Source organism: Osmerus mordax, chromosome 20, assembly GCF_038355195.1.
Source record: "Osmerus mordax isolate fOsmMor3 chromosome 20, fOsmMor3.pri, whole genome shotgun sequence".
Taxonomy (NCBI): domain Eukaryota; kingdom Metazoa; phylum Chordata; class Actinopteri; order Osmeriformes; family Osmeridae; genus Osmerus; species Osmerus mordax.
The window spans coordinates 10,081,238-10,097,088 of NC_090069.1; the positions used below are offsets into that span (position 1 = coordinate 10,081,238).

The window sequence follows — 15,851 nt, forward strand, 5'->3', positions numbered from 1 at the left end:
TAGTTATTATTATTATATTAATGTTAAATAACCTCCTAAAGTGAAGTTTTCATGTCATGTCACCTTTAAAAAAAATCTAAAACCCAGCACTGTGTATTTTTTTGGCCTCCCCTTTTGAATTCAACATTCAAATTACTAGACAAAGAATTATATCCTGAGAAAAGTGGATTTTGAGGGGTATAGCTCCATAGACCTCCATTCATTTTGCACTCGCCCATTAGCGCCCTCATGGGAGTTCTCCCCATATATTTAGCTTTACAATCAATTGACACATTCTCCAAAGCTTCAGGCTTACGTCTGAATTTAGATAAATGTGAAATACTTGCTTTACATGATTGTCCTGTACAGGAATTACATAATATAAAGGTTAAAACAGAGGTAAAATATTTGGGTATTGTTATTTCTAGGACATGACCACAACTGACAATAAGAATGTATGGAATAAGGTTGATGAATGTAAGAAGCTCATAAATAGCTGGCTGCAGAGAGATATCACGATCTTTGGGAGAGTCTTACTATCCAAAATGGACAGTTTGTCCAGGCTCATTTATCCGGCCTTCTCATTACCCATATCAGCTAGAATGATTAAAGCTATAAATAAGGTTAACTTCAATTTCATATGGAGAAACAAATGTCACTACATCAGAAAGAATGACACTGTTAAAGACTATGAAGAAGGTGGTGTTAATGCGATTGATTTTGATATCATGAATGGAGTCTTGAAATTGAAATGGTTGCAATCTTTTCTTAAGAATAGGGATTCTTTTTGGTTTACTGTTCCTAAGTTGTTTTTTCAACAAATGGGCGGTATAGATGTTTTACTTCATTGTGGTTTTGAGTGTAGTTCATTTCCAACTAAACTTTCTAATTTCCATCAGCAAGTCCTTCTTTATTGGAAATTATTGTACAAGCATAATTTTACCCCACATAATACACCAGTGTGGAACAATAGATATATATTGGTCAGTAAAAAATCTGTGTTCATGGAGGAATGGTGGTCAAGGGGGATTTGGGCGGTTGCTCACTTTATGGATGACAATGGGAATTGAAGTTCTGCCGAAAATTTGGTTTCCAATGTTCTGATAGTATTTATGATGAATTTGTAAGAGCCATACCACTGGCATTAAGATCAATGATTAGGGAAGACATTTTGAACTCAAAGGTTACTCCTATGTTACGGCAGCTTTCAATTGATGGTGTTGACTTTTATGATAATAAGTGTACTAACAGGGTTGTTAGAAGTATGCTTCTTAAGAAATATTATCCAGACTCGGTGAGAAGAAAATATATCCTCAAAGATCTCCCTGTGGAGGAAATTAATAAAACGAAAACAAGGTATATTTCATATCCACTTCCCCCTAAGGTAAAAGAGATATGCTTTAAGATTTTAAATTAGTTCTATCCAACAAACGAATTCTTAAGATTTGGTTTTGAAGCAGATGCTTGTGTATTTTGTGTTGAGGAAGTAGAAAGTTTAGAACATGTGTTCTTTCAATGTGAATTGGTGCAGTCCTTCTGGAATAATATGTGGAGCTGGCTACAATCCAAAGATATTATAATGCCATCCTTGACAGTACAGACGATCAAGTTTGGTGTTTTTGTGGAGGACAAGAACTTGGATTTTGTTCTCATTGTTGTGATCTTATTGGGGAAGTTCTTTTTACACAAATGTAGATACTAATGAATGAATGCAATATGAGTAGGCTAAATGCCTGAAAATATCACGATAAGGGACAACTTAAAAGGACGTTTAAGTCATAGAGATTAGGTCCATTTGTACACCGGTCTGCCAAATGTATTCGTTTTGATTCAGCCTGTCAGCTGCCTCTTGCAGGGGAAATGAGAAGACGTCATATTTCATTCTACACTTCACTCGTATTTTGAGTTGTAAATGAGCAGCAAAAAAAAGATGCTTTTAAATCTATGTAATCTTTATAAATAATAAGTAGGCCCGATGCATTTTTATATAAAATATACAGACCCCTGTGCAACCGACGCAAGCAAGCACACCCTACAATTTCCCCAGAAATTGTATCCTCTCTAGTTATTATTATTATATTAATGTTAAATAACCTCCTAAAGTGAAGTTTTCATGTCATGTCACCTTTAAAAAAAATCTAAAACCCAGCACTGTGTATTTTTTTGGCCTCCCCTTTTGAATTCAACATTCAAATTACTAGACAAAGAATTATATCCTGAGAAAAGTGGATTTTGAGGGGTATAGCTCCATAGACCTCCATTCATTTTGCACTCGCCCATTAGCGCCCTCATGGGAGTTCTCCCCATATATTTAGCTTTACAATCAATTGACACATTCTCCAAAGCTTCAGGCTTACGTCTGAATTTAGATAAATGTGAAATACTTGCTTTACATGATTGTCCTGTACAGGAATTACATAATATAAAGGTTAAAACAGAGGTAAAATATTTGGGTATTGTTATTTCTAGGACATGACCACAACTGACAATAAGAATGTATGGAATAAGGTTGATGAATGTAAGAAGCTCATAAATAGCTGGCTGCAGAGAGATATCACGATCTTTGGGAGAGTCTTACTATCCAAAATGGACAGTTTGTCCAGGCTCATTTATCCGGCCTTCTCATTACCCATATCAGCTAGAATGATTAAAGCTATAAATAAGGTTAACTTCAATTTCATATGGAGAAACAAATGTCACTACATCAGAAAGAATGACACTGTTAAAGACTATGAAGAAGGTGGTGTTAATGCGATTGATTTTGATATCATGAATGGAGTCTTGAAATTGAAATGGTTGCAATCTTTTCTTAAGAATAGGGATTCTTTTTGGTTTACTGTTCCTAAGTTGTTTTTTCAACAAATGGGCGGTATAGATGTTTTACTTCATTGTGGTTTTGAGTGTAGTTCATTTCCAACTAAACTTTCTAATTTCCATCAGCAAGTCCTTCTTTATTGGAAATTATTGTACAAGCATAATTTTACCCCACATAATACACCAGTGTGGAACAATAGATATATAATGGTCAGTAAAAAATCTGTGTTCATGGAGGAATGGTGGTCAAGGGGGATTTGGGCGGTTGCTCACTTTATGGATGACAATGGGAATTGAAGTTCTGCCGAAAATTTGGTTTCCAATGTTCTGATAGTATTTATGATGAATTTGTAAGAGCCATACCACTGGCATTAAGATCAATGATTAGGGAAGACATTTTGAACTCAAAGGTTACTCCTATGTTACGGCAGCTTTCAATTGATGGTGTTGACTTTTATGATAATAAGTGTACTAACAGGGTTGTTAGAAGTATGCTTCTTAAGAAATATTATCCAGACTCGGTGAGAAGAAAATATATCCTCAAAGATCTCCCTGTGGAGGAAATTAATAAAACGAAAACAAGGTATATTTCATATCCACTTCCCCCTAAGGTAAAAGAGATATGCTTTAAGATTTTAAATTAGTTCTATCCAACAAACGAATTCTTAAGATTTGGTTTTGAAGCAGATGCTTGTGTATTTTGTGTTGAGGAAGTAGAAAGTTTAGAACATGTGTTCTTTCAATGTGAATTGGTGCAGTCCTTCTGGAATAATATGTGGAGCTGGCTACAATCCAAAGATATTATAATGCCATCCTTGACAGTACAGACGATCAAGTTTGGTGTTTTTGTGGAGGACAAGAACTTGGATTTTGTTCTCATTGTTGTGATCTTATTGGGGAAGTTCTTTTTACACAAATGTAGATACTTTAAAACTAAACCCATCTTGAATCATTGGAAGAATGAGTTAAAATCTTTAAGTAAATCCCTAAAGCTGATCAAAGTCAAGAAAGCTCTTAAGCTGTTTTCCTTGTTAGATACCTTTTAAATTAATCTGAGATGACCCTACATTGTGTATATGTGTAGATATTATGTATATGTTTATTTGTAATATTATTTGTCCTTGTGTTTGTTATGTAGATATTATTTGTATTGTTTTGTTTTTTGTTGTTGTCAAGTATTGTCTATATCTGTCTATGGGTTTTATTCTTGTTCAAACTGAGGCAGGAGATATATTCATTGGTTTGGAAATTACTGCTTAAGGGCCTGGATTGTTTTTATTTGATCTGAATAAATAAAAAAATTAGACATTCTCTGGTTATGCGGAGCGCCCAGGAAACGAACCGGAAAAGAGATGTAATCATTTTCCGCTGCTGTGCTAACCCAACGGCAAACCCAGCTAGTTAACACAATTAACAATAAAATTATTATTATGAGCATTTTGGGCGTTTTAAATTATTGAAATGTGAACACCATGTATTTATCTAAACCGTTTAAGTACCAGATGCGGGAAAATCCGAACAATGATTTTTACTGCGTATCTCAGTGTGAAATGTCCGGATGACCTGATGTCGTACCGCCTGGCTAAATGCAGAATTCCCGTATATCTTGAAAGCTGCCCTCCTCAACCTTTTTGGTGTAAAATTGACCGACATGTACAGGGTTTTTCCTGGGTCAAAATGGGTCTTCGGTGCTCAAAAAAAAAAAAAAATGTATATATATGTTATTTTCTTCTTTTTCTTCTTTTTTCTAATCAATGTATTTATTCAAAGGTGAATAAATACATTGAAATAAATCTAATGTAATAGCTAATGTAATATTGCACACATTTTCGTCCTATTTCCCCTAAAGCAATGAAGTTAGGCTACTTAAAGACACCTTACACTCATAAAGTATGTTCTAAATGGCATAAATGCTGCCAATTAATAATTGACGTAACAACTTATTGTAAATGGTCTGTAGCCTAGCCAAGGTAGGCCACTCTGAAGAATGTACACTGCCTGCTTCATATGATCTTGATAGGCTAAGCATTCTGTAGCAAATAATAACCCCACTTTTTATTAATTAAAACTACTTCAGCATAATAATGCACCTAAAATACAAACGTGAGCAAGGGCAGCAATCGCTATCGAATCAACAGACGTGCAATTTAGCTAGCAGTGGAAGAATACAAACAACAAAAATCACCAGTTAACTTGATTTAAATTTGCAAGAACTATAAACTTATACCATAACAGGCTTAAATGAACTGACAACATAAGTTATACGACTTACAGTTCTCAAGGACGCACACACGCAATCTCAACTGCGGTGTGAAGCGCGTGTCCGTGCTATTCTCCGACATGCACTCTAACAATCAGTGCTGATAGACGGCCTAAAATTTTGTACAGCCTGATTTCTGATACCGTGGCGGCAGAAATTTAGCCATAGAGGAAACACTGCACTATATATTATCATTCCAGGTTAAGAATATCAATGGAGGCTGCGTTGGAAATCGTAAATCAAACTTTTGTCAGCATTTTGAGTGGAAATTTCATTTGCATTTGTACAGGTGTATTCGTGCACGTCGGGCTGGCCCTCGCAGCCGTTCTGTCCATTCGCGCACCTCACAGTTGCGTTTTGATCTGACAAGAAGACACGCTTACTCGATTACTATTGATCAAAACAGAACGAGGGTTCGGCTTATGGTACTTGAAACATACTATTGAGAACCAATTCGCTGACATGCATTGCACGCGTGATGAACCCAGCTTTAATTTTTATTTTTTATCACAGACTTTTTTTTTTCTTTGGCGCTCAGGATTTGTCATTGGCGCTCGGGAAAACGGTACCTGTGCAACGAGACGTGGCTGCCGCCTACAGTAAGACTATGCAGTCTACCGGGCGAGCCGTTCTCACTCAAATAAGACTATCACGACCCAAATCAAAATTCCGAGTCGACAGATGAATGGGGAATCGCTTTTTCTTCTAAAGGCTGCCATCGTCGACCTTTTTGGCGCAAAATTCACCGAGATATAAAATTGGAAACTGGAGGCATCTTGTGTAAAACAGCACCATGTCAGCATAGAGCGTACAGATCCGGAAGTGATGATGTCTGTTTTACCGAATACGGAAGTATTTTCCGCATAGGCCATAGGCTAACCCCTATTCAAGAAACGTGCAGGGCTGAGCATGCTTTAAGATTTTTCATAATTATACTTTCACACTAGCATGACACCGTCTAGCCTACCTTAAATGTTGAATACCCTATCATGTTATTTTGGTTGACTGCAGCATAGGCGTATGCCTTTATGATCAAATATTTGATTTGATTCTGTGCTATTCTGTGATGTTTCCTGTGTCGTGTAGGCCTACTCTGGGCTAGGGCTGGGCGATATATATTAAAAAAAAGATATCTATATATTGTCAAAAAAATATATGATATTCTATATATATCTCGATATGTTTCCATTTGCATTTAAATAATGAAAAAACATGATTTTCTTTTGCCTCCATTAGAAAAAAAAAAAAAACAATTTAGATAGAACAGCTATTGTTACAAAGTACAAACAAAATGTGTAGTGCAAATTTAAGCAGTTGCCATAACATGGTACTTGCAACTACACAAAATGGACCTCACATGGAACAATTCATGCAGAGGTCCTTTTGTGACAGGACAAAAAGAGAGCAAAAGAGAGTACCTGTGCAATTTTCAGTTTGTGCACATGCTCTTTGTGACGGTGTCTGTGTTTGTTTGTGTGTGTGTGTGTGTGTGTGTGTGTGTGTGTGTGTGTGTGTGTGTGTGTGTGTGTGTGTGTGTGTGTGTGTGTGTGTGTGTGTGTGTGTGTGTGTGTGTGTGTGTGTGTGGAGCCAGACTGTGATCTTAAAACACAAACAGTCAGGACCAAAAAAAAGATTCTATTCGATATTCACGGACAGGGCAAGCAACAGTACAACAGAATAACCATTAAAGTTATCATCTCCCTGCAGTTACACTTTCTTTTTACTGCCATCATCCACACTTGGGCTGATGATCTTATCACAAGGTAATTTATCATTTTGATTGATGCAGTACAGTACCTAATAAAACTGTGTAATTACTGAATTAACCAAGGAACAACCTTGTTAGATGCAAACTAGCCATGTTATCTAGTTGAGCTAGCTAGTGAGTGGACCTGAAATTCCTGACGAGTGTTGAGAGCTAGCTGGACGATAGGGGACCCCCTAATCTGCAATTCATTGTTGCTACTCTACCCTTACAAAAAAGTAAGTATGCTTATAAAATCGTTCACTTTTTATATACTTTTAACAAGTATACTTATAAAATCGTTCACTTTTTATATACTTTTAACAAGTATACTTAATTATGCTTTGAAAATAGTTAACTTTTGATATACTTTTAAGTATGCTTTGAAAATAGTTCACTTTTGATATACTTTTAAGTATGCTTTGAAAATAGTTCACTTTTGATATACCTATAAGAAGTATGCTAAGAAACAAAAAAATATATACATTTCTTTTGGTGTAGGATGTACGTCTTCTTATACAGCAAAAGCAGTCAAAATACTTTTAAAGTACATTACAAGTTACATTTTTTACATCCATCTTGTATATTCTAATTATTCATGTCTAGGAAAATCTATTATGAATTGCACATTGAATCTTTTTTGTTACTGAAGCTGTAACCTTAATTACTGGCAAAACGTTTTGAAGCCCTATACTCTTGTACTATACTAATAATTATCAATTGGAGTATTCATGGAAAAAACCGAAAAAGCTACTTGAGAAAGAAGCCGACAGAAGGGTTGCATTATGCATTTGAAGGTTACACTCAAACTGACTGAAGAACAAAATAACCGTGAAAAAATGAAGAATGACTGGTCAATTCCCATGATGCAAGAGGCTCATGGGGCCATGACTAATATATTAGTAAATCATAGTAAATGGACATTTATTGAGTTTACTTCTTGAAATACTTACATTAATTTAAAGTGCACTTGAAAGTATTCCAAAGTATACTTTGAGGTACTTTAGGAAGTATACTTCATGAACTGAAAGTACACTACACAGGTTACTTTAAAGTATTCAAAAGTAAACTTCAAATACACTATAAGTGTACTGTAAAGTGTACTAAATTACCTAAAAAGTGGGCCAATTCAGTTTACTTGGTACAAAAATAGTATATAAATAAGTACATTGCTAGTATACTTTAAGTACCATGGTAATAGTATACTTTTTATATCTAAGTATACTTACAAATTAAACTTGAAGTATACTTCTTTTTCGTAAGGGTACGTACTCGCAATATCGATCAAAATACAACTTTTACACACATTAAGCAAAAATCTGATACGCTGGCTAAATGTAGCATGGTGACTACATGGTGCATATCTACTATACACACTAGTTCTGGCTCTTTTTTGCTGTATTTTAATCAGAGTGAAAGATGAAATGTTACAGTACGCGATCGGAAGTGAACGCCACTAATAGTGTGCAACAGTCTTAAAATATCGATGAAACAACTTTTACACACATGATGTAAGAAATCCAATACAATAGTTATATGTAGCATGATATTTTTTTTGTATTTTATTCAGGGTAAAAGATTAAATGTTACAGTATGCCACCAGGCACTCAGGGTAACCAGTTGTGTACTGTACCGTCGACGGGGTTAGCAAGCTAGCACAGTTACGTATTGTTACGAGACAGAATTTAAAAGTACAAAAACCCACCAGGAGCACCAACAACATCGGCGACCCTGCGCCATTCTTCATTTTTTTTGTTAACATATCTGTACGAATACAGAGACCTATCAAACAGGAATGGGTATGCAGCCACACAGACGATCAGTTTGTCCGATTGGCCATCGCCCACGAAAATCACTCCTCATTTACATAAAGTTGAGAAAATCTCAACTCGAATCACTTGGATCGCATCGCGTCACTACCCACAATGCACCACGCAAGCAATTTGCCTTGCTCCATTGAAAATGAATGGAAAGCATCACGTCGCTCGCATCGCTGTAGTGGACATGCACCGTTATGCTGCAAAACTAACCTGGTCCGGGGCAAGCTAACTGAAGGCTTACTCTGCATGTCCACTACAGCGATGCAAATTTCTTGCCATCGCTTGCTTTCCCACAGTGCACCAAGCTCAGGGGCTTGTCAGACAGATTAATGCAGAGTTGTAGTTCTCTAAAGTCACTGTTGTAGTTCGTATAACATCATGGCAAAGTGTGCAAACTTAGGTTTATGTAGCCTACTCGCAATATCGATCTAAATACAACTTTTACACACATTAAGCAAAAATCCGATACACTGGCTAGATGTAGCATGATGTTATCTACTATACACACTAGTTTCGGCTCTTTTTTGCTGTATTTTATTGAGAGTGAAAGATTAAATCTTACAGTACGCGATCGGACGCGAACGCCACTAATAGTGTGCAACGCAGTCTCACAATATTAATGAAAAAACTTTTACACACATGATGCAAGAAATGCAATACGCTAGTGATATGCAGAGTTTATGTATACATGAGGCTTCCTTCCTGAGGTCAAGAGGTCATCCAGTGAGGCCCCTTACAGAACGAATATAGATGTGGAATGCACAAATGTCCAGACTCTTAGGAGACAGTAAGGATCAATGTACTGATCATGCTAAACCATATAAGGAAACAATTCTGTACATTCTATGTTTGAACATGTCCAGCTAATGGATATAAGAACTTCTGGGAGACATTTGCCCCACTCATGCTAACTACTCTGCCGTGGACGGTCACATGATCCGAGCTCGCTTAATAAACAAAGTGAATCCTTTTCAGTGTCGTGCATCCTTCTGGCCTGCCTTCTGACAGAAAGATTCATTCTATCAGCTAGCCCCTTACAAAAAATAAGTATACTTCAAGTTTAATATGTAAGTATACTTAAGTATAAAAAGTGTACTATTATCATGGTACCTAAAGTATACTAGCAGTGTACTTTTATATACTATTTTTGTACAAAGTCAACTGAATTGGCCCACTTTTTAGGTCATTTAGTACACTTTAAAGTACACTTATAGTGTATTTGAAGTTTACCTTTGAATACTGTAAAGTAGCCTGTGTAGTGCACTTTCAGTTTATGAAGTATACTTCCTAAAGTACCTCAAAATATACTTTGGAATACTTTCAAATGCACTTTCAATTAATGTAAGTACTTAAAAGTAAACTTAATAAATGTCCATTTACTATGATTTACTATAATATTTATATGTTTAGGGGCCCCTCCAACACCACCGATCTTGCATCACTTGACGAGAACGGGGGCCCTCGCAAAGTGACACTTATTATTAGCTGAAAGAAACTAATTACTGCATGTAGTCACATGTTACTTTAACCCAGCTGTTCTTATCAAACGTAACAGTCATTTAACTCATGGTTACAATGGTAAACCAGCACAACAATGACAATTACCACGCAACAAAACACTAAATTCTAAGCAGACACAATAAAAAAACTAAATTTATGAAGTTACATTTGTATTTCGAACAAACTGCACATTTATCAGCAAATTTTAACACTATTCACCGCCTTGCATCATGGGAATTGACCAGCCAACGAGCCACGCTATCTTCATTTTTTCACGTTGTTATTTCGTTCTTAAGTCAGTTTGACAGTATAACCTTCAAATGCATAATGCAACCCTTCTGTCTGCTTCTTTTTCAAGTCGTTTTTTCGTTTTTTCCATTAATTCTCCAATTGATAATTATTAGTATCGTATAAGAGTATAAGGCTTCAAAATGTTTTGGCCGTAATTAAGGTTACAGCTTCAGTAACAAAAAAGATTCAATGTGCAATGCATAATATATCCTAGACATGAATAATTAGAATATACAAGATGGATAAAAAAAAAAAAAAACTTGTAATGTATTTTAAAAGTATTTTGACTGTTTTTTCTGTATAATAAAAGAAAACGTAGCCTACATCCTACTCCAGAAGAAATTTATACAATTTTTTGTTTCTAAGTATACTTATTATAAGTATAACAAAAGTGAACTATTTTCAAAGCATACTTAAAAGTATATCAAAAGGGCCGAAGCACTTCTGGGCCAGAGGGCCGCTTGCCTTATAATTTTTTTTACTACTAATACAAATTTTGGAATAAGATTGAGCGACACAGTTGGCCAGCAACACCGTTGGCCGGCCCCCCTTTCCCCCAGGACGGTTGGTCTATTCCAAATGAACGTCTATGCAGCCCTTAGTGCCGCTTATACACAACAATGCCACTGACAGATCGAAAGTTAGCTAGTAGAGACAACACAAAGATGGAAAACAGGCTAAGAAACGTAAATGTAATTACCTTCACTAGACAATGTTTTATCAATTGAAAAAACGTCTATGTTCGTTTGTTTTACATAAAGCTCCAAAAACCATTTTTCGCTCAAATCAGCCAAAAATATTCACTCGCGCGCCCGCATTAAGCGTGGAAGTCCCTAACTAGCATCACTTCAGGCAGGCGCGCTGTGGTGGCGTATACGGGACCGGTTCTGGTGGGCCGGTCTGGATCAAAGTCCAGGGCCTATTTTTACTCCCAGTCCGTGCCTGGCCAGGCTACTTTTAACTTATGGCTGTATGGTAGTTTGTGATTTGAAATGTTTAGGCTGAAGCTACATATATCTGAATCTAAATGATCCCAGTATAATTATCATAGCTACATAATAGTTAACAGTAGCCTATAATTGCTAAACAAACCTAAATCCATACATCTATCCTCCATTTTTCCGACACAAAAAAAACATTAACAAAAAAAATGTGGCTACGTGCTTAGAAGGTGTGTGTGTTTTTTTTATCAATCAAGTAAAGGTCTATTAAAAAGGACCTTGACCTAAGTAGCCTATCGTTCATGTGAATCATGTCATTTCATTTTGATAAAGTGGTGGACGAGCCGTCATAGTACACGGCTTAAAGAGAACCAGAGAATCTGAAACTCATTTCCTAATACATGTCTCTTTAACAGCGAGATTTTCTGTTGGGAGGGGGGGGGGGGGTTGATGGGTTCATTGGGTTCATTCCGCTTTCTTTACTGAAGCAGCGCCCTCTAAAGTGGGCCTGGATTGGATGATTTTTCATTTCATCAGGCTAGCCGCTTTCTTAGCTTGCATCTCAGCAGACAAAAGCGTGATAAGCAAGGAAAAGGGATGCTAAGTAGCCTAGTTTTCCAAAGTTGACGATGGAAATGGCATGAAGCGTTGTGCATGACCTTTAATCAGGACACAGAAACTCGATCAGCTGATGACTCCTGCCGAGTAGCTGCCATTTTCAGGTCATTCCAGGTATCTTTCAAACTTGTCAGTAGCTACAAGCTGGTTGGCAAGCTTAATGAACGAGCAAACCTTATTCATTACAAGCACGATAAATAGATAGGAATGGGGGAATTGCTTCGTACTACAGTGTCAATGGAATTATGATGGCTGATACATGTTCAAGAGGGATGGAAAAGGGTAGAGGAAGGATTACATCAGATTCAATGCCGAGAGGTGCATATCCTCAACATTATGTTCAGCCTGGCACACAGCAGCAGGGTATAGATATTCAAGAGCTTGCCTCTAAACGTGTCGACATTCAAAAGAAAAGATTCTATTTGGACGTAAAACAAAGTACACGGGGACGTTTCTTGAAAATTGCAGAGGTTTGGATTGGCAGAGGCCGGCATGACAACATAAGAAAAAGCAAATTGACGCTGTCTATGTCAATGGCACCAGATTTACGGTATTGCCTCGGAGACTTCATCGATTATTACGCTCGTATTGGGTTGCGAGGTACTTTGGTACCCCGGCCAGAGGAGCAAAGCAATGGCCAAAGCCGCCCGCACGATTCTCGCCGAAGACAGCAGGATCACCACACAGCATCTGTGTCACCTACCGGCTCTGCAACCTCGGAGGAGCATACTCATCGGGTCCTGAAAAGTGAATTCATAGAGAGAGACAATAGAAAGTACTATCTGGATTTGAAAGAAAACCAGAGAGGCAGGTTCCTTCGCATCAGACAGACGGTCAGCAGAGGACACGGCACTATGGGTTACTACGGCCAGGGCATTGAACAGACCATAGTGTTGCCAGCTCAAGGGCTAATTGAGTTCAGAGACGCACTGTCGCAGCTGATCGAAGACTATGGCGACGAGAACCCAGATGATCGTGGAAGAGGCTTAAGGAACCATGACGAAACCCCCGAGCTTCCAGAAGCAGCATCTTTTCGCGTGGACAACAAACGTTTTTATTTCGACGTCGGTTCCAACCGGTTCGGTGTATTTTTAAAGATAAGTGAGGTACGGCAGCCATATAGAAACACCATCACCGTTCCCTTAAAAGCTTGGGCTAGATTTGGTGAGAATTTCCTCAGGTATGAGGAGGAAATGCGGCACATTTTCACCTGCCACAGGGAAAAGAGGACGGAGCCTCGCGAGGACAGTGAGGACCAAGAGGATTGACATTGGCAATGCTAAGGGTTTTAGAGGTGTCAAGGTGGTCTTAAACAATGAAGGAAAATATAAACCTGACTATCATAGAATAAGATGATAAATGAACCTCTATACTGTACTGTATGACGCTTGTCAACGAGCACTTTCACATTGTTTCTCGTGCTTCTCCAATTTCACTCATTTTATATAGGATAATGGCGTCTGTTTTTCCAATGGTGCAAGGTGATGCACAATGAAATGGTAGGCTATACAAAATTCCAATAGATTGTGGTCCAATTCTGAAGCATTGTGAAATATTCTATTGTCGTTGCAGTGTCCGTTTAAGAGTCGCGGTGATTAGTGAGCCTAAAAGTGCGCATGTGTGTGAGAGTGAGTGAAAATGTGTTGCCTATGTTATGACTTCTGTAGTTTATTACACGGGTAGATTTGCTGATGGGTGCTAAACAACGCAGTTCAACCATCAGTTATTTTAGTTGTCATGTCCGTCTTCGTCCAGAGTGCAGATTAAGCAAAACTATAGCCTAGTGGACAATTTGGATTCGTTTAGCGTTTGGTCACCTCACAAATTGCTTGAAATAGTGTAGCCTACATGATATAAGGTGAATATTACAATGTCCTCCAAGTAACTATCTAATGCATTACCACAAAAGAAACTTTGTCAATAATTATTGTTGATCAGGCACTGAAAGTTATAAACCAGTTGCTGCACCATCTTATTCCACACCCATAACACTGTTTGAGGAAGGATGTTTCCAGAGGACCCTGCTGAGCACAGATGATGATCAGGTAGATTATTTCGTAACAGCACTCTCTTTGGTCATGCTCTCAGTGATTCACAATAGAAAAGCTTCAAGTGAACATTCAGAATGATGCCTTGAAAAATCCTTACTTGAAAATCTAGCTATTAGGATCTATAAGAGACTAGTTTGCATTTAGAGATGCAACTTTAATAGTTTGGCTATAAAATATGCCCTTATCAGTCTTGTCACAATCCATCTGACAGTGGTTTCCTTTCATGCATGTAGTGTAAGTGTGACTGATAATCAATTGATGTTTGACGTAAAACCTCTACTCAAATTGATTTTCTTTATAGTTCTCTATACTATATTTTTGTATCTTGAATCATGCCAACAATTTTGTGGTGCTATGAAAAGGAACACGCATCATGACATAGATCATTCTGTTGTAATTTAAGTGGGTGTTCCCAATTCCTACAATGTTAAAAAGTACATAAGACATGGAGGCTGATGTTAAAGAAGGACCTCCCTGAGCCATTCAGTAGTTTTTGCTTGTCACAGATGTATTTAAACATGGCTGGTGATATTTTCAACTTCCTTATCTTTTCCCATATTTTGGGATTCTTCATTCACCCATTCATACTCACACATAACGACTGCATCGAGCTACCATGCAAGGCGCCGGCCTGCCCATCGGGAGCAACTTGGGGTTCAGAGTCTTGCTCAAGGTTACTTCGGCACATGACCTAGGAGGAGTCAGGGATCGAACCGCCAACCTTGCAATTAACAGACAACCCTCTGTACCCCCTGAGCCACAGCCACCCCCAAGTTCTCCCATAGAATTTGAATGGCAATGTTTTTTTATTAATTAGCTGGATATTCATATTCTCCTGGTTGGAATCCAGAGGAGAGATGAACCATAAGCATGTATAAGCAACCTTGTATTAGGCTCATTCAACTCTTAAGTGTATTGTCTGTCGGCAAGCAGATTATTTTTCCTATGTGACTTCTGTTTATGAAATCTGAATTCTTTGGAGAAATATAAAGGAGTACGGTAAACTATAGAAGATAAGGTAAAAAATTGCGTATATATCCTGATAAGTCCAATATTTAGATTTTTCAGAGGTAATGGTCCAGTTTGCTTTTGTCAACTGAAAAGGTACATGAAAAGCATAAAAGTGTTCACTTTGTAGTATCAAATTTAAAGACGATTTTAAATTGTTCTATGAGGACTGTTAAAGACGTATTTACATTTAGTCATTTAGCAGACGCTCTTATCCAGAGCGACTTACAGTAAGTACAGGGACATTCCCCCCGAGGCAAGTAGGGTGAAGTGTCTTGCCCAAGGACACAGCGTCAGTTGGCATGACCGGGAATCGAACTGACAACCTTCGGATTACTAGCCCGATTCCCTCACCGCTCAGCCACCTGACTCCCCGTATGGGTATGGCATTATGGGATAATAAATTAAAGCACAACTTAACTTACTTTCCAACAACATTTTCAACTGTATTCTCCAAAACTCCAAGTTGCATACTTTAACTTGATACCAAATATGGCAATTATTTCTGGCCATTATTTAAAATTGCCCTTTTGCAATGTATTGTTGAGAAAAACAATTATTCAAATTTCGGCTTTAGGTGAAGACTTAAATGATGATCACACTAGGCTTATTTCTTAACCGTTGATTATGATTTTGCTTGACATATATTTAAATGGTGTATGGCTCATAATTATTAAAATACTATTCCAAGAAAGCACTTTTTATAGCACTTTACTTTGCTGCTTTAAACTTTACTGACATGGTGGGACCACAAGACACATTGGTTCAAATTGACAATCATGCACAATGTCACATGACATTTATGCCAAATGATTGAAATCCAGT

At 37.5% G+C, this 15,851-nt stretch overlaps 2 protein-coding genes across 2 annotated transcripts in view; one reads left to right on the top strand and one right to left on the bottom strand.

Moving 5' to 3' along the window:
* wrn (WRN RecQ like helicase) overlaps positions 1 to 15,851 on the bottom strand; it is a 94,404-nt gene that overhangs the window by 74,944 nt on the left and 3,609 nt on the right. The window lies entirely within an intron of this gene.
* purg (purine-rich element binding protein G) lies at positions 12,203 to 13,235 on the top strand. Its single transcript, XM_067258411.1, has one exon. It carries the CDS (start codon positions 12,213 to 12,215, stop codon positions 13,233 to 13,235), a length of 1,023 nt encoding a protein of 340 aa, XP_067114512.1. The 5' UTR covers positions 12,203 to 12,212.